We start from the raw sequence: 20612 nt of genomic DNA on the forward strand, positions 1-20612 counted from the left end.
TAAGATAGGGTTGCCATATTTAGAAATAAAAACATAGAACATATGATTAAATTTGAATTTCATATAAACATTGAATAACATTTTTAGTATAAATATGTCCCATGTAATATTTGAGATACTTATATTAAAAAATCTCATTATTTATCTGAAATTCAAATATAACTGGGCATTTTGTGTTTTATCTGGCAAACCTACCTTTAAAAAATGCCCTAGGAAGACATGGCCATTCTCCTCTCGATGTTGGTGAATGGATATGGTGTCTAGAACTATTACAACTGTCTTGTTTTCAACCTGGGGAAGAGTTCGTTCTGGGAAGGGCAGGGCAGGTCAGGGCAGAGAGATGGCAAGAAACTGCATCCTTGAAGACACAGATGAGCTTCTAAATTAGTGGTTCTAAACCTTGACTACATATTTGAATACTCCAGAAAGTTTTTAATAATACTAATGCCCATGCTCCACTGGAAAGATTCTGACTCAGTTCTTCCATGACCAATATTGATTAAAACACTCTCCCAGGCGATTCTAATGTATGGTCGGGAATGGGAAGTCCTTTGAACTTGAGCTAAATAACTTTCCTTGTTATTGGAATCAGTGTGAATTGCATTTTCCGCTACATGTAGCTGAAAGCATCCTAAATAAAGACAATTTCTAGAGTAAAATGCAAGGTTCAGCATTTAAACATTTTATAGTTAGTCCATCTTGGAAATTTGAATCACAATTTTTGGCAAAAAAATTAGGACTGCTCATTTATTTGGGAAAAAGCTCATGTCTCAGCCCAACCCTCAAACCTAAATCCGAAATCAAGGGTGTCAAAAAAGAAGTCTGGTCATAACAGAGGACTGAGTATGTATGACTCACTATAGACATTAAGAAAACAATATCTCATTTATCCTGTGCAATAAACAGATATTCATGTTTTCATCACCGTCCAGCTAAAATGATATTACAGTTTGACAGTTGTCTAGAGCCGAATTTAAGATTTCCATAAATGTTAACATCATCACATATTGGTATCATGCTGATTTCATTCTTATTTTCAAAAACATTATTCTTGATATTTTATGGAATATTTTCACATCATGATACATGAATAACAGTTGCATGTAGAGTGTACAAATATGCTTCAAATCCAAATGGTTGCTTAGAATCCAAGTGAGAACATCCCAAAGTTAAGCAATTTGGCAGCACTTCTCACTGTTTTAAGTTGATTGGGACATTGTATTGAGGCCGCCTTCAATTTTTGGACCATGTGGTAGTATATATATATGTATTTTGGGCAGATTAATGTTATAATTTGCAAGTTCTTTACTTGTTAATGGGATCCTTAGATATCTGAAGGGACCTATGGAAGGACTCAGGTAAAATGTTGCAAACTGTCCCACCACCTTTGGGATAGCCTCCAGGAATAAAAAGGTGATGATGATCAAGAGGCCAGAGTGATTACCTGGAGGTAATCCTTGATGTCGAACTGAAAGGCCCTTTTTGTAGCATGGACAAGGTATGGTTGAATTTGGTTTATTTAATGAGATCAGGCCATCTTTCAGAGTTCCTCACAGAGGCAAAAGTAAGAAAGATATCAAATGTTAAAGCAGAACAGTAAGAACATTAAAGGTGAGAAAAGTAGAGAAATGTGACCATGAAAGCCAGAAATCTGAGCCTAGTCTTGGGTCTATGAATAAATGATGAGCTAGAGAGGGGAAAGGAGGGAGCTTCCCTTTTCACAATTGTTTTTCAAGTAGAAATAATTTTCTTATTCTTTTCTCTCTTTTCAAATATAGCCTATAACTTTTTAGGATTTAACATAAAGCCAATTTGTTCTTGGCTTATTATAAACACCATATTTTGCTGTTAAAAGTTCCTGTCTACTGACCAAAGTAACTTTGGAAAGCAACATATTGACTGGAAATGATAAGGCCATAGATAGAACTGTACATAAACACTGTACTATAGTTCAGGGGTCCCCAAACCGCAGGCTACAGACCAGTAGCTGTTCACGGCTTGTTAGGAACCAGGCTGCACAGTAGGAGGTGAGCAGCAGGCAAGCAAGCATTACCACCTGAGTTCCACCTCCTGTCAGATCAGCAGCAGCATTAGATTCTCATAGGAGTGTGAAGCCTATTGTGAACGGCACATGCAAGGGATCTAGGTTGTGTGCTCCTTATGAGAATCTAATGTCTGATGATCTGAGTTGGAACAGGGAACCTGTTTGATCCTGAAACCATGCCCCTGCAACCGCATCTGTGGAAAAACTGTCTTCCATGAAACGGTCCCTGGTGACAAAGAGGTTGGGGACTGCTGCTATAGTTGGTAACAATTCTAAGGGAAATTGTCATCTTAAATAAAAAGGAAGTTTGGAAATTTGATTATATTACCTTCTGGTGATCCATACATTCAATGCTTTTTAAATCCTTTGGCTACACTGTAACATCATGGCTGAATAGGGTTTTAGTTGTTGTTTCAGATGTTTTAAAAAATTTCTCCTGAGCAACTGTATTTAACAAGCAGACAAACATTCCATACCAAGGTCAATCTTATTCAAGCCAAGTACAATAGTTTAGTCAAATGCAACTTATAACAAAGTCAATCTGATAAATTTGTAATGATAAACATGCGTATTAAGAAGATTAATAATTAGGCATGAATGGGGAACTGTATAAATGACTTGGTGTGCTTGGTATTAATATTTTTATGGTCAAAAGAATTATTTGGTTTTTTTCTCTTCTTATTAGTTCTTCATGTTACTGCTAACATGTTTTCCTGGTAAAATCCAAGTTTTTTTTTTTATCATCACTGCCACAAATTAGAAAGGTCCTGATTTTTTCCAATAGTTGCAGTTCCCTCTTCATTAACTTAGGGCCTTCAATAACTTAAAGCATGCCTTTAATTTAATTTACTCCCCAACTTCACCCTCTTTCAGTGCAGAATTTGGAGAGTGAAAAAAAAAAAAAAACTGCCCCTTCTCTAGGCAAATATGAACCCCAGACCAGGGTGTGCTGCTTAGTGAACACAGCATGAGCTCAGTTTTAAGACCCTGGGTTGTCTCTTTCTCCCATGCTTCAGGCATCAGATTCCTGGTGCTTACTGCCAGCAATACTTCCAGGTGTATTAATTTCTGACACATGGACAACTTGGAGCAGAAAGCTGGGAGGGTAAATAGCAGAGATCAGGAAAAGAGAGGAAGCTTGGGTAAAGGTGCCTGATATGGTTTGGATTTGTGTCCCTGCCCAAATCTCATTTGGATTTTCATCCCTGCCCAAATCTCATCTTGAATTGTAATCCCCAGTGTTACAGCAGAGGCAGGATGGGAGGTGACTGGATCATTTGGATCACAGGGGTGGATTTCCCCCTTGCTGTTATTGTGATAATGAGTTCTCATGAAATTTGGTTTTTAAAAGTGTGTAGCACCTCCCCCTCACTTCCTCCTTCTCTGGCTGTGTTAGATGTGAATCCTTTCTCTTCACCTTCTGCCATGATTGTAAGTTTCCTGAGGCCTCCCCAGCCATGCTTTCTGTACAGCATCTGGAACTTTGAGCCAATTAAATCTTTTCTTTATACATTACCCAGTCTCAGGTAGTTATTTATAGTAATATGAGAATGGACTAATACAGAATATTGGTACTAGGATTGTGGCAGCATTGCTACAAAGATACCTGAAAATGTAGAAGCGACTTTGGAACCTGGTAACAGGCAGAGGTTGGAACAGTTTGGAGAGCTCAGAAGAAGACAGGAAGATGAGGAAAGTTTGGAACTTCCTGGAAACTTGTTAAACTGTTGTGACCAAAATGCTGATAGTGACATAGGCAATGAAGTCCAGGCTGAGATAGTCTCAGATAAAGATGAGAAACTTATGGGGAATTAGAGTAAAGGTCACTTTTGTTATGCATTAGTAAAGAGACTGGTGGCATTGTGACCCTGCTCTAGGGATCTGTGAAACTTTGAACTTGAGAGTGACAATTTAGGGTATCTGGTGGAAGAAATTTCTAAGAGGCAAAGTGTTCAAATGCAGCCTGGCTGCTTCTAACAGCATACGGTCATATGCATGAGCAAAGAGATGATCTGAAACTGGAACTTATATAACAGGGAAGCGGAGCATAAAAGTTTGGAAAATTTGCAGCCTGTCCCTGTGGTAGAAAAGAAAAATCCATGTTCCTGGGAGGAATTCAAGCTGGCTGCAGAAATTTGCATATGTAAACAGGGGAGAATGTTAATAGCCGAGACAATGTGAAAAATGCCTCAAAGGCGTCTCAGAGACCTTTGTGGCAGCTGCTTCCATCACAGGCCTAGAGGCCTAGGAGGAAAGAATGGTTTTGTGGGCTGGGCCCAGGGCCCTGCTACCCTGCACAAACTTGGGACACTGCTCCTTGTATCCCAGTTGCTCCTGTTCCAGCCATGGCTAAAAGGGCCTAAGATCTCTCAAGCTGTTGCTCCAGAGGATGCAAGCCATAAACCTTGGCAGCTTTCATGTAGTGTTAAGCCTGTGGGTGTTGAGAGGACAAGAGTTGAGGCTTGGGAACCTCCACCTAGGTTTCAGAGGATGTATGGAAACAGCTGGATGGTGGAAGTCGGCTATAGGGCTGAGCCCTCATGGAGAACCTTTACTAGGGCAGTACAGAGGGGAAATGTGGGATTGGAGTCTCCACACAGAGTCTCCACTGGGGCACTGCCTAGTGGAGTTGTGACAAGAGGGCCACTGTCCTCCAGACCCCAGAATGGTAGATCTATTGACAGCTTGTACTATGTGCCTGGAAATGCCACAGTCACTAAATGCCAGCTTGTGAAAGCAGCTGAGGGGGCTGTACCCTGCAGATCCTCAGGGAGGGAGATCCCCAAGGCCTTGGGAGCCCACCCCTTGCATGAGTGTTGTCTGGATGTGAGACATGCAGTCAGAGGAGATTATTTTGGAGCTTGAAGATTTAATGACTGCCTTGCTGGGTTTCAGACTTACATGGGGCCTGTAGCCCCTTTGTTTTGGCTGATTTCTCCCTTTCGGAGTGGGCTTATTTACCCAGTGCCTGTACCCCATTGTATCTTGGAAGTAACTAGTTTTTGATTTTACAGGCTCATAGGTGGAAGGGACTTGCCTTGTTTCAGATGAGACTCTGTAGACTTTTGAGTTAATGATGAAATGAGTTAAGACTTAGGACTGTTGAGAAGGGAGGATTATATTTTGCAATATGAGAAGGACATGGGATTTGGGAGGAGCCAGGTACAGGATATGGTTCGGATTTGTGTCTCCACCCAAATCTCATCTTGAATTGTAATCCTCTGAGTTGGAGGAGGGCCTGGTGGGAGGTGATTGGATCATGGGGTGGATTTTCCCCTTGCTGTTCTCACTATAGTGAGTTCTCACAAGATTTGGTTGTTTAAAAGTGTGTACCACCTCCCCCCTTCAATCTCTCTTTCTCCTTCTCCAGCCTCTTTTTTACCTTCCGCCATGATTGTAAATTTCCTGAGGCCTCCCCAGCCATGCTTCCTGTACAGCCTGAAGAACTGTGAGTCAATTAAGCCTCTTTTCTTTATAAATCACCCAGTCTCAGGTAGTTCCTGATAGCAATAAGAGAATGGACTAATACAGTGGCCAAGCCTTCAACTGTCTGGGTATAGAAGCTCTAGCTATGAGGAACAACCAAAACGGGGTTCCTTAGCCCTAAGTTTTCAGGGGCAAAGTGAAGGCCACCTGCCTGATACAGATCCCCCCTTTATCAACAGGCCTAGAATTTCTATGACAGAAGTAAAGCCAGTCTTTCTGCAATGAAAGCCCAGTGGATTAAAAATATAACTTCCTGGAAAAGTTTACACAGGTGTTCAAAGGATAAATGATGAGATGCCAGGGACAAGAGGTTTAAAAGCAGGAAGACACTGTGTAGGAGAGGGTGGTGATGCCACTGAGGGGGAAAGAAGAGGACAACCGTGCACACTCTGCAATCTGGTCTCTGGCCTTGGCTGACCTCCAATTGCCCAGACAAGTCAAAGCCCTCATTTCCTTCCCTGTCATGCACATCTGCACTTTAGGGTACAAATAACTGTCCCCAAGGCAATGTGGCACTGAAAGAATATACAAATGTCAAGTTTCAAGACAGGTCACTAGAAAGAAGCAAATGTTATCAATGACGCATTTAATTTAGCATGATTCAAACCCACAAAATATTTCTGGCCTGGGATTGTAAATATTTCTAATTGCTTCACTTGAGCTTTCCCCAAACCATTGTCTATGCCTCCCGGGCAGTATTCAGCATAGGTACAATCTGGCATCTTTGCATTTTATATAGAGGATGAAGATAAAGATAAGCGATGGAGGAAGAAGACCCAGCATGAGGTGAATGAGTGTTTCACTCGACCCAAAGGGCACTGTTCTGCAAAGGACATTGCAGCACTCTATTTCCTGTGATTCTGCTTTCACAGCCTTCTCAGATTTTTTTTTTAACTTAAAATAAATGTATTGCACCATAAGGATTTTTAAAAGTTAGTTGTAAAACCTGTTTACAAAAGCTAAATTAAAATGTCATGCTAAAACTGTTGAAAACAGAGGGCTTTTAATGATGCTTCCTTTGATGTTCACATTTCTTTGCAATGGAGTTACATGATTTGGGTGATGCAAAAAGATGGAGAAAGAAGGAAAGAACTCTCTCACAAAGATAAATAGTCTACTCTTCCTGACCTTGAGTATGTTTACTGGCAGACGGATTGTAAACAAGGTTTATAAAACATCGAATGACTAAATATATGTTTCAAATATCCAGGTTAATTTGGCCTAAGATTAAAATTACTATCATGAGACTTAAACTGCTGATGTTTACATTCACTTTATATCTATTCATTTCAATAAACTATATTAAATGGGAATATATTTTAAATGAGACTGTATTTTATTCCAGTTATTAACACTACTGATTAAACAAGAAGAGATTATATATATGTACTTTTCACTTGAAAATCCTATAATTAGATGAACTCTAGATTCCAGTTTTCAATTCCATCCCTAAGCTCATAAAGAAATTCACTGAAGTCAATGCTTTCCACATAACATGTTTTCCCAGGAAGTATACGTCACTGACTGAAAAGAAAATCAGATAACTAGGAAAATTCTAGTCTTCTGGGAAGGCTGCTCTGCTCAATTTCTCCCTTCAAACCACCAATTTAACTCCAGTTGCCTGAAAATCTGCCAGTAAAATATGACTGATGACAGCAGAACTGGCTCTTTTCAAATGCAAATCCTTCGGGAAAGGATTAAATAAACCATTTTGGCAATTAATACTTCAAGGGTAATTTACCTATCAAATTGTTGGCTGCCTCATCACATCCCCCCAACTACTGGTCCTCTGTCATGAGCCTCTTGTAACCCTTCTCCTTACCAGAGATTGGTTAAGAAGTGGGCATGGAATTTAATTCTGGTCAGTGATATGGGAAGGAAAATACTGCTGGGGAATTCCCAAGTAGACTTCTCTAGAAGGGGTGTGCATGCACGTGTGTGTGATATAATTGGCTGTGTCAGCCTGCTTGAGAGAACATGATGAGAGCAAGTTGAAGATAAAACCACACTAAGGATGGCAGAGTGGAAAGATGGTGATGCTACTCAACAGCTGAATAATCCAATCGTAGACCTATTTCAGGACTCTTGTTATATGAAATAATAACAAATTTCATTTGATATACTACTTCCTCTTATTTTTACCCAAAGCAACTTGATACAATTCTAACTATTTTGGATGTGTCAGGGGATGTGAGGGAGAAGAGAACTCCTATAGAAGGTATTGTTGACTGCCTGCTCAATATCCACCACTACTACCTGTCCTAGGAAGCTATTTTCCTAAGGGAAAATAATGGTTGTATTCAATGGAAGAAGAAATACATCAGTGGTTCAGATCTATCTCTCACCAACACAGCCCATGGTGGTCTGTCATCTAACACCATTTTGTTTACTGTCTGTCTTTGCTGTTCATATGGCATTTAATCATATTATGCATCTCATGTGGATGAGATATTTTAATTTAGTTTAATTACTTTTCCCCCTTCCAATTTCACTCTAAGCATCCTTACTAGGATTGCTCTCTTACATTTCTTAAACAGATATAATGTCTTAAATTATAATTTCTAGATCATGGCCTGAAATAGGTTAGGCAATTCTCCAGTTTTCTAGAAGTAAGAGACTGCTTTCAAATTCGTTTTCATTTATCTGACACTTTTTGGTATTTTGTCATGATAAAGAATAGATGAATAATACAAAAATAAATTATATTTGTATGACCATAGTATATGTTCAAACTACCAAAGGGCAATGACGAATGCATACAGGGGTCACAGGGGTCATAAAGACATAGGATGGTCACCCCCCTGCAGTGCTGTGAGCCTTCAGGTAAGGGAGTATCTCATTATGCATCCTGTTTTATGCAGAGACTTTCAGCTCAGACCTTTTTTGATTTCCTGTGGTTTAGAGAGGATTCTGAACCATGGATACTTTCAGATCTTTGAAGGCTGGTATGTATTATAATTATTACAAATCATACCAAAGTATCACGCAGTTTATCAGGAAATTAACAAAAATACTTCTAGTTGGCTGGTGTGCTTAAATATTATAACTTATTCACATAGACAAGTCAGTTTTCGAGTTTTTATTTGTTTATTGAGACAGGGGCTTGGCTCTGCTGCCCAGGCTGGAGTGGAGTGGCACAATCATAGCTCACTGCAGACTTGAATTCCTGGGCTCAAGTGATCCTCACACCTCAGCCTCCCCAGTAGCTGGGACTACAGGTGCATGCCACTATGCCCAGCTAATTTTTTTGTTAAATTTTTTGTAGACATGGGGTCTCACTATGTTGCCTAGGCTGAGAATTTTTCTTTTCTTTTTTTTTTTTCTTGAGACGGAGTCTCGCTCTGTCGCCCAGGCTGGAGTGCAGTGGCACAATCTCGGCTCACTGCAAGCTCCACCTCCCGGGTTCATGCCATTCTCCTGCCTCAGCCTCTCCGAGTAGCTGGGACTACAGGTGCCCGCCACCACGCCTGGCTAATTTTTTTGTATTTTTTAGTAGAGACGAGGTTTCACCGCGGTCTCGATCTCCTGACCTCGTGATCTGCCCGCCTCGGCCTCCCAAAGTGCTGGGATTACAAGTGTGAGCCACCGCGCCCGGCGAGAATTTTTCTTATACTCTATTTTTTGTATACTTTAACCTTAGCAAAGATATTCTTAGAAAATGATTTGGCAACAATCATAGAACATGACTAACAGTGCTAAAACAAGTAAAAATTTATTTAACGGAAGAATGGCCACCTAAAAATAGACTTCTAGAAAGAAGTATTGGATGTCATTTATATTATCATGTAAAATAAAGCATAAAATTAAAAGTATCAAAACGTTTTATTTTCTCTTCAAGACAAAACAATACCAATCCTCAAAATAATAGTACTAATAATAACGAAGTGAGGTCAATTTTAAAACTTTCTGCTAGTTTTCACATTTCAGTAAAGAAGTATAATGATATCTTTTATAAAAATCTGGCACAAGGCTTAATTGTTACCTCTTTAAAGACTAAGCTGAATCTTGCCCTCTTTCATTATATGGCTAAATCAAGGGCATTAACAGGGGTAAATGTGATACTTCTTTTTTATCTAAAGAAGATAGGCTGTGGATTATAGAAAGGGTATGTATGATACATAAAAAGGCAATATTAAGAGAAAACAAGTTCTACAACACACTATATGATGCTTGTCCAGGATATGTCATACCTATATAGATTTTGACAATCATTTCTCAAAACCATTACAAGCAGATTTTACTGTGCTTAGACTGATAGCTACTACTAGATTATTTTAGGTTTTATGTCTCTTTCTACCACCATTTTGGCAATTAACATCAACAGTTTCTTGACCCTGAACCACTTTAAAAGATGATCTGAGTCTTCAAATCTGAAAGGTATCATCATATAGTTCAAGGGACAAGAGACCCAAACCAAGAGATGTCTCTGCTTTCATTTCTGGCCACTGGTTTGTGTAAGAAATTTAAGTGAAAAGCTATCTTGAACTTTTTTGAGGATATGGAATATCGCTGTATCACATGACACTGGCCTGGAAACGAAAGCAAATTGGACCTGTATGTATGGTAGGTACCCAGTCATAGGCTCTGGTGTCCTGGGACCACTCTAGTGGCAGCAGGCGGCTCCCATGGGAGAATGAGTCCCGGCTATGGGCCTAAGCATTTTCCAACTGTGCACTGTTGGAAGCTTAGAAGCTTAGATCAGCAAAAGCTGATTTCTCACTCATACTTCATGTCTATCATGAGTTATCAGGGAGGTTCTGTTCATGGTGTCAGAGGGAAAGAGAGCTGTGGATGGTCTTGCAGTGACAATACATATATATTCAGTCACAACGCAGTAGAGAGAACTGGTCACATGATTCCGACAGATCATAGGGACAAGGAGGCGCAATCCGAATAAGTGCCCAGAATGGGCAAGAACTGGCAAAGTGTACTGACTTAACACACTATTTAATAAAATAATAAGATAGAACTATTACTTGGAAAACGATGAGCTTATTTATCTTAAAAATTTCTGCCTACTTCCTTCCCCAAAGTTAGCAAATATACTAAATTTTGAATGATTACTTGCATTCTGTCTCTTGGTTCACAGCAGGTCTATGTAGAGAGTTAGACTTACTTTATTTCTATTTTTAGTCAACTTCTCAGTTTTAAGTTAAAGTATCATCATAAAGAAAAGCAATTAATTGGTGTTGCAGACTAATCCATATGCCACCAAAATATGATAATGCAAATGAAACCTGTCTCCATATGCCTTTCTCATTTGTTATTCTCTTACTCTGGTTCTTCATAGACACGTTCTTTGCACAGGCAGATAATCTCCTCTTCTAATTTATTATGCCAATACATTCTACTTTGTTGTAATTTTTAGTTGTTATTTTTAATCTAAGTTATATATGTAACACTTATATAAGTGTTAATAGAGTGAAATGGTCAATACAATGAAATGGTGCTTTATACAACTGTTCTTGTTATGAAGGACAGTTCCCACAACCCCACCCTCCACTTCTTGCTTCCCAGAAACAACCACTTTAAATTCTTTTACCCATTTTGTTTTTTTCACCTCTATATCATCTATGTATCTATCTAGTCCATCTAAGATAAGCTCTGGCTCTGCATCCCATGCTGGAGTGCAGTGGCACAATCACTGCTCACTGCAGCCTTGATCTCCCAGACTCAAGTGATCCTTTTACCTCGGTCTCCCGAGTGGCTGGGACTACCGTTGCATGCCACCACACCTGGCTAATTAAAAAAAAATTTTTTTTTGTAAAGACAGGTCTCACTATGTTGCTCAGGCTGGTCTCGAACTCCTGGACTCAAGCAATGCTCCCGACTCAGCCTCCCTAAGTGTTGGGATTACAGGCGTGAGCCACCATAGCTGGCCTTTATCTCTAACTTATCTAGCCACTTCTTGATTTCTCTTGAGAGTATTATCCCCTGATTTCCCACTATGGAAGATAACCTGCTCCCTCCTCTCTTCATGCAAGCACATAGTTCCCACGCCCCATCTTCTCAACAGGTATAGTGTGATTCTCATTAGATTCATATTCAATAGGCTTATATTATAATGTCTATGTAAATTCTAATCCCAGCTCAGTTATAAGGTTTATCATAACCTTTCTTTCTTTTCCTACACATACTTTGTTTTCCTTTGGTGTTACCAATTGTCCTTTTTTGGGGTTAGTTTAGCTTTTACAAAGTTATCACCCAAACTCATGCCTAGTTGTATAAATCTCTTAATTTGTTAAAATGTATTAGTCATTCTTTCAATTTTAGCTTTTTGAATAAATCTTTCTGGAACCTTTCAACTTGCTCCAACCTGGGCTTGCTACTACTTTCTGGGTCTGCTATTTAGCATTGCTATAGTCTTCGGATCTATAAACATTATCATTCTGGGGATCTTTTTGTTTTGCTTTAGATCCTCTGTTTCCTAGTTCTCAGGTTCCTCCTCCTTAGTTTATGTCCTCATTTTCCTTAGTTTATGTCCTCATTTTTGTACAGCATATCCTCCAGTGGATTCCCAGGGTACGTGAGAATCATTTTTTTGAATCTTTAATGTCTAAACATGGCTTTATTTTATGCTCAAAATTAACTACTAGTTTAGCCAGATGTTGAATCTAGGTTAGAAGTAATTTTTTCTCAGAACTTTTTTTTTTCTTTTTTGAGACGGATTCTTGCCCTGTTGCCCAGGCCTGAGTGTAGTGGTGCGATCTTGGCTCAATTCAACCTCCACTCCTGGGTTCAAGTGATTCTCCTGCCTCAGCCTCCCGAGCAGCTGGGACTACAGGCACCCACCACCATGCCTGGCTAATTTCTGTATTTTTAGTAGTGATGGGGTTTCACCACGTTGGTCAGGCTGGTCTTGAACTCCTGACCTCAGGTGATCCACCTGCCTCAGCCTCCCAAAGTGCTGGAATTACAGGTGTGAGCCATCACGCCCAGGCATTTCTTAGAACTTTCAAAGTATCGCTCCATTGTCTTGCTTTTGGTGTTGCTACTGAGAAGTCTGTGGCTATTTTAATTCCTCATTCTTTGTTAGAATCTTTCTTTTCCAACTCTACAAGTCAGTAAAATTCTTTTGTTTGCAGATTTCTGAACTTTTTCAGTAATACATCTGAGTGTAGGTTTGTTTTTTCTTGTGTGGACTTCAGTCTGGACTTTTCCTACCTTAAAACTCAGTTATTTTAATTAATGGAAAAACTTCTCGAATTGTATTTTTGACATTTCCTTTTATTTTCTCTGTTCACTCTGAAACTCCTATTTTTAAAAATTTCTGGGCCAGTTCTCTAATTTTCTTATGTTTTTTCCCTCTTCTATTTGTTTTATATTCTATTTTCAGGGGAGATTTCCTCAACTTTCTCTTCCAACTCTTCCACTGAGTTTTACATTTTAGAAAAATGTATACATTCGAAAAGGTATCACATTAGAAAAATATAACATTTAGAGAACAGAAAAATCTATTAAAATATGATTTTTGTTTTCTTGTTCTGCACAGCCTGTTTCCTCCTAGTTGCTTTTTTCTGTTTTTGTCTTTCATTATCAAATCGTCTCTTCAAGTGTCTGGTGATCCTTGGCTGTCTTGTTCATATAAAATAGTATGAACTAAAAAGCTAAGAGGAAGTTCTGTGTTTGGATGGAGCTCGTTAATGGTGGGGTCCACTAAAAAGTAACTGGCTGTTTTCTTGGAGCACCCCTAGGGTGAGTATATTTATAGCTGTGTATACGTGTCTTTCGCCTAGAGAAAACCCTTCCAAATCTCCTGCCTGAAGGGCTATACATACTGGTACTCTGGAAAGCAAGTGGCGGAGGCCTGGGGTCTCAAATCTAGCATTTAAGTGTATTCATTATCCCTTTTCCAGTAGGGTGGTTCACATTGGAATGTGCCTGATCTCTCAGACCATAGACATTTTGTACACTTTTCAGAGAATTAAACTTTCAGTCTTTTGCTGACATAGGGAAGGTAATCTAATTCCTCTTTCAGAAGCTTCTGACCAGTTGTCATGTCTTCAGTTCTACCTTCATCTTTACTTGCAGCTTCTGAGCTTCTGGAGAATTTTACAGTGTAAGTAAGTCAAGCTGCTGCTTTGTTTTTTGCCTACCGCTGACTTAAGGTTCAGCTTTCTTAGGCTGCTTCGTTGTCACTTGTTATCTGTTTTCCAAGTAACAATATTTTATTGCTACTGTTTTTTCTTTTGTTTTCTTATTCTTTGAGGGTTTATCTTTAACTGCCCTTGTTGTCCCTGCAGTGGAATTTAAGGAGGGAACAGAGCTAAATGCTTGCACTAAAGGTGCCAGGTTTAAACTAAAGTTCCTCTCTGCTCTTTTATATACTACAGAATCACAGTTCCTACATGTTGAAGGGATCCCTAAGAGGGCAGGTAGTAAACTCTTCAAAGAGCAAAAATGTTTAATTTGCAGATAAGGTGGTTAAAACGCCAGAAGCTGAGTGTCTTGCCCCAAGACATACAAAGTCACACAGATAGAGAACATAATATTCTATGTATCTTAAATAATTATCTCTCAAAGGTTAATTGTTTGTTTGTTTTTCTAATTTAGTATAATTTCAGCTATAGCTAGATCCTTTTCTGTATTACCTTGGCATCCTCTTCCACTGGGCAGATGAGTTCTTATTAAGATATTAGGTGTTAAACTACAGTCATGTGCCACATAATGATGTTTCGATCAATGACAGACCACACATATGATGGTGGTCCCATAAGACTATAATGGAGCTAAAGAATTCTATTGTCTAGTGACATCATAGCTGTCATAATGTCATAGTGCAATGGACTGTTTGTGGTAATGCCAGCCTACTGTGCTGCCAGTCATATGTAAGTATGGCACATACAATTATGTACAGTGAAGGATAATAATCGACTGTGTTACTGGTTTATGTATTTACTATACTATACTTTTTATCATTATTTTATAATGTACTTCTAGTTACATATATATAAAAGAGTTAACTTTAAAACAGTGTCAGGCAGGTCCTTCAGGAAGTATTCCAGAAGAAGGCATTGTTACCACAGGAGTGATGGCTCCATGAGCGTCACTGCCCCCAAAGACCCTCCAGGGGGACAAAACGTGGAGGTGGAAACAATGATACTGATGATCCTGACCCTGGTTAGGCCTAGCCTAATGTGCGTCTCCGTTTTTAACAAAAAAGCTTAAAAAGTAAAATAAAAAAATTTAAAAATAGAAAAAAGCTACAGAATAAAGATATTAAAAAAGCATTTTTGTACAGCTATAAAATGTGTTTGTTTTGAGCTAAGTGTTATTATAAAAGAATCAAAAATTAAAAAAATAAAAGTTCATAAAGTTATAGTAAGGTAAGATTATTTTGAAGAAAGAACTATCGTTTAAATAAATTTAGTGTAGCCTAAGTGTACAGTGTTTATAAAGTCTGTAGTAGTGCACAATAATCCTAGGCCTTCACATTCACTCACTGCTCACTCATTTACTCGCCCAGAGCCACTTCCAAGCTCCATTCATAAGTGCCCCAGACAGGTGTACCATTTTTTTTCCTGTATACCTTACCTTATATTTTTCTGTACCTTTTATATGTTTAGATACAAAAATACTTACCATGTGTTATAACTGCCTACAGTATTCAGTACAGTACCACGCTATACAGGTTTGTAGCCTAGGAGTAACAGACCATACCATACAGCTTAGATGTGTAGTGGGCGGTACCATCTAGTTTGTATAAGTACACTCTATGATGTTTGCACTATGATGAAATTGCGTAATAACACATTCCTCTGAATGTATCACTGTTGTTAAGCTATACATGGCTGTTATAAAATGTGGTTAAACGTGAAGTTGGCTTATAATAATTTCAGACACAACCAAGTTTTTAAAGCAGTGGATATGCCTTAGCTATATCCTTTTGAGAAATGTATATAAAGAATTTTATATACATTTTATATATATGTATATAATTTTATATATACTGCGCTGGACGCAGTGGCTCATGTCTGTAATCCCGGCACTTTGGAAGGCCAAGGCGGGCAGATCACTTGAGCCCAAGAGTTCCAGAGCAGCCTGGCCAATATGGCAAAACCCCGTCTCCAATAAAAATTCACATATTAGCCAGGCATGGTGGCACACACCTGTAATCCCAGCTTCTCAGGAGGCATGAGAATCGCTTAAACCCAGGAGGTGGAGGCTGCAGTGAGCCAAGATTGAGACTGTCTCAAAAAAAAAGAAAAAAAGAATTTTACAGAGTATCAAAATATAATTTAAATGTAGTTTGTATAGTTTTTTAAATGGTAAATCAATTATTTTTAATTTTCAAGAAATATTTAAAATGGAAAAAACACCTTGGTTTGTTTGAAGTTCCATCATTTATCTGTTAAATTTTATAAGAAAACACAGGCTTTGACAAAAAGGCATTTGTAGAGAAAAAAAGGACTGGGATTTAGGAAAGATTCAACTTATTTTAAAATGATGCTACTTTTTTTTTTCCAGTGTAATATAGGCTACAGCCTTAAAATATTACTAAAGTATAATAATAAAATACTTTTGATAAAATAATTCCTTGTAGTCCATAAAAGTTTTAAGAGCTTTATAAAACTGGGCACTAACAGAGCTTTCATAAATGCAGCACTCTAGAGAGGAAAATGAAGAATGAAGAGAAAACTGTCCTTAAATACTTACAGATTCTTTTCTGCCCATAGTTTTGCTGTGTGAGCGGGAACGTGAGATGTTGCTAAAAAAGGAATCTTTTTTAGTAGCAGATGAAGGTGGAGAGCCAGTGAATTCTCTTCCTCCAGGCAAACTCTCAACGCTTGGAGATGAACTGATGTTTTTAGAACTTTGCCCTGTAAGAAACATTAAGTAGAAATAATGAAACACCAGACTCTTTCACTAAGCTATTGAATCTACTGTTTTTAATAAATGATGATCAATTATGATACCACTAGGTTGATACTATCAACATAATGACACTATGGAGTATTAAAATGCAGGCATTTTTATGTATCAGAATGGCCACTAGTTTTTAAAAAAACAGTGAAGGTATCTACCACTATAGTTTTCTATGTTTTTTATACTGTGATTATCCAAGCATTGCACACATATAAAAAGAACTAAAAAAAAAAAAGTTTCAGTAAACAATGGTTAAATGACTGGGTTTTTCTTCACTAATGGAATAATCCCTTAATTACTGAAACCAGAATCTATTATACTGCACTTTACATTAGCAAGATTACAAAATCCAAATCTTTGGCCAAAGTTTTTCAAAAAAGCATCTCTCCTCTTCCCTCTGGTAAGGGAAGGTGTCACAGAAAATTCAGGAACATTAACATTTTAGCAAAAACCTGAAGAAGGTGAAGTACCCGCTTTGCAGAAAATATGCAAGAACGGCAAGTACTAAGGTCCTAATGCAGGATCTTCGTGTGTTCAAAGAGATCACAAAGTGACCAGTATGGTTAGAGCTAAGAGCGAAGAGGAGAAGGGTGAGAGATGAGGTTTGAGAGCAAGCAGGGGAATCAGAACAGGTAGGGATTTGTAGATGATTTTGATTACTTTTATTCTGAGAAGGGAAGCTATGGGATGTCATTAGAGGGTTTGAGGAGAGGAGTGACATTTGACTTACATTTTAAAAGGACTGCTCTGGCTGTTGTATTGAGAACAGAATCAGAGATGGGCAAGCGGGGGTGAGTCAGGGGAAACACAGGCAAAAGCAGAGGAACCAATTTTTGCTAACGCAAAAATGTGAGTACTCAGAATGATCATAACTTGGTGGTGAGAGGTGGTCACATTTTGGACAAAACTGACTGGATTTACGGAAGAACCCATTAGGAGTATGAGAGAAAGAGAAGAGTCAAGCTTAACTTCCAATTTTTGGCCTAAGCAAGAAGAATGATGGAGCAGCTATTTACTGAGGTCAGGAAGAGTGAGGGGAAGCAGGTTTTAGGAATAAATCAGCAGTTTGGTTTTAGACCTGCTGAGTCTATGGTGCCTAGTCAGATATCCAAATAGAGATGTCACATAAGCAGTGGGAAATGAGTCTGGATTTTAGGGGAGAGATGTGAGCTAGAGATATACATTTGAAGTCAGTACCATAGAGACTGTATTTAAACATGAGGTTATCAACGGAGAAGGGATAGAGAGAAAAAGGATTTAGGCCCACAGATTGGCCCCTTGGAAACGTTACAATTTAAAAGTCAGAGATATCACAAGAAAGCAGCAAAGCTGACTGAGAAGCAGCAGCCAGAGATAGGAAGAAAATCAAGTAGATAATAATAGATACTTTCTAGACTAACATTCTCTAATCTTGGGTCAAAGGTTGTTACAATATAGTTAGAATAGTAATTATCTACTCCCAGTACCTGGGAGTCCCTGATTGTCCCTGATCTCCAGACAATTTTATTACACTGCAGCTTCCTCTGCATTAAACATTAGGGATTCAGATTAAGTTTCTTCCTCCCAGAGTGCAGAACCTAGGGGTAAGGAGGTAAATGATAAACCAAGAATGCTAACAAGAATGTTATATTTCTTAGGAGTGAGCTATTACCTTTCCCTTGGATAGAAGGAGAGAGTCAAGCCACATTTCAGAAGGAAGTGTGGCAGATTTGGAGGGCTGACATATCCCTCTTTAAGGAAATATTTGTGACTTCAAGGAAGATGGTTAGCTGATAGCCTTTAGCTATTAGATTGTTCAGGATCTGCCTCAGGTTTTGAACTAATATCATGCTCTTCTCAGGGTGGTTCCTAGCTAGTGACTGGGAATAAAGGGTCTACCCATTTCCAGTCAATACAGGACTCCTTTAATAGGAAATCTTGGCTGCAGAGTTTCCCTTTGAACTGGCAGACTTGTTAGATCTGCATCATGGTCTGTCCCCATCCCTCTGCCCAACTCTGATCCCTCCTCTTTTCCTTTCACCTGTGTTATTCCCCCAATACACTTTCTGTACTTCTATCTCAGGGTCTGCTTCCTGAAGAATCCAACTTGTAATGCATGATATTGGAGTTGAGCCTTGAAGGACCCCTGAAGTTAGGAAAGAGTACAGAACAGGCCCCAAGGCCTAGAAGTATCCTATGCTTATAAGGGCCTAGACTATGAAAATTTCACCTAGGCCTTTATTTCTTCCCTTCTCTCCCTCCATGTTTCCCACCCACCACCAGGACTCCAGGCCTTAACTTCCCAGGGATACTTCTTCATGGTAATAATCTCAATAACACGGGGTTCTAGAATATTAGAACCGAAAAAGATCTCAGGAACCACCTATTTTCTTTTTTAAAAATTATCCCACTTATATGCGAATACACTTTCCTTATAAATAGATTAACTGTGAAAACACTTTGAGATATAATTCATGTCATAACTTTCACCTTTTAAAAGAACATAATTCAGTGTTTTTTAAAGTACATTTACAGAGATGCATGACCATCAAAACTATCTACTTTAGAACAACTTAATCACTGAGAAAAGAAAATTCATGACCATTAGCAGTTATTTCCAGTATACCCCCTCTTCCCACAGTCCCTGCAATCACAATCTATTTCTGGCTCTATGAATTTGCCTTTTCTAGACATGTCATGTAAATGGAGTGATACTGTATGTGGTCTTCTGTGACGGGCTTCTTTCTCTTCGGACAGTGCTTAAAAGTTCATCTATGTTATAGCATGTATTAGCACTTCATTCCTTTTCATTGCCAAATAATATTCCATTGTACGGGTACCACATTTGGTTTATACACTCATCAGTTGATGAACATTTAGCTTATATACATTTTTGGCTATTATGAATAATGCTGCTATGAACATTCCTGTTTAAGTTTTTATGTGGACATATTGTTTCCCTTTGTCTCACATGGATATCTAGAAGTGGAACTGGTGGGTCAATATGGCAACTCTGCATTTAACATTTTGAGGAACTGCCTGTTTTCAAAAGTGACTACACCATTTTACATTTTCATGGATATTGTATAAGGGTTCCAATTTCTCCACATGCTTGTCAACACTTACTATCAGCTATCTTTTTATTTCAGCCAACCTAGTGGGTGTGAGATGGTATCTCATTGTGATTTTGATTTGCAATTTCCCAATGGCTCATGATGCTTAGCATCTTTTCAGGTGCTTATTAGACACTCATCTTCTTCAGAGAAATGTTTATTCAAATCTTTTGCCCATTTAAAAATTGGGGTATGTTCCTTTTTATTTTTGAGTTGTAAGTGTTCTTCATATGTTCTGGGTGCAAGTTCCTTATCAAACATATGACTTGCAAAAAATTCTTCTTTTCTGTGTATATCTTTTCACTTTCTTAATGGTGTCCTTGGAAGCCCAAAACTGCTTAATTGGATGAAGTCTCATCTACCTATTTTTTCTTTTGTTGCTTGTGCTCATGGTGTCATATCTAAGAAACTACTGCCTAACCTGTCATGAAGATTTACTCAAGTTTTCTTCTAAGGGTGTTATAACTCCTGCATTTAATTCTATGACTTATTTTGAGTTAACTTTTGTATACAGCATGAAGAAGTAGCTCAAGTTCATTCTTTTGCATGTGGGTATCTAGTTTTCCCACAACTATTTGTAAAAAGGACTACTATTTCCACATAAATAATCTTGGCACCCGTGTTGAATATCAACTTACCATACTCTCAACTCTGTTCCATTTATATATGATGATCTTTATGTCAGTATCATATTGTTTTGATTAAAATAACTATATAACAAGTTTTGAAATCAAGACATGTGAGTTCTCCAGCTTTGTTCTCTTTCAAGATTGTTTTGGCTACTGGGGGTGCTTTGCATTTCCATATGAATTTTAGGATCAGTTTGCCATTTTCTCCAAAAAAGACATCTGGGATTTAGATAGGGATTACAGTGAATATGCAGATCAGTTTGGTAGTACTGCCATATTAACAATACAAGATTTATGAAAAATAACTTTATATTATCTTTTATATTTACCTACACAGCTACCTTTATCAGAACTCTTTTTTCTTTGTGTGGATTTGAACTGATGTCTAGTGTCCTTTCATTTCAGCCTGAAGGATTTCTTTATTATGTCTTATAGGGAAGGTTTACTAGTATTGAATACTCTTAGTTTCTATTTATCTGTAATTGTCTGAATTTC

The 20612-nt window shown here is 38.3% G+C and overlaps 1 protein-coding gene across 37 annotated transcripts in view; it reads right to left on the reverse strand.

Annotated features, from left to right (window-relative positions):
* Positions 1–20612, reverse strand: part of TBC1D5 (TBC1 domain family member 5) — a 598207-nt gene that overhangs the window by 40919 nt on the left and 536676 nt on the right. For all 37 annotated transcript variants that reach the window (XM_063611375.1, XM_063611384.1, XM_055295545.2 and 34 more), the window contains one exon: positions 16187–16350. In XM_063611375.1, coding sequence (XP_063467445.1) covers positions 16187–16350 — 164 coding nt within the window. The remainder of the gene's footprint in view (positions 1–16186; positions 16351–20612) is intronic.

The sequence above is a fragment of the Symphalangus syndactylus genome, chromosome 10 (genome assembly GCF_028878055.3).
Source record: "Symphalangus syndactylus isolate Jambi chromosome 10, NHGRI_mSymSyn1-v2.1_pri, whole genome shotgun sequence".
Classification (NCBI taxonomy): domain Eukaryota; kingdom Metazoa; phylum Chordata; class Mammalia; order Primates; family Hylobatidae; genus Symphalangus; species Symphalangus syndactylus.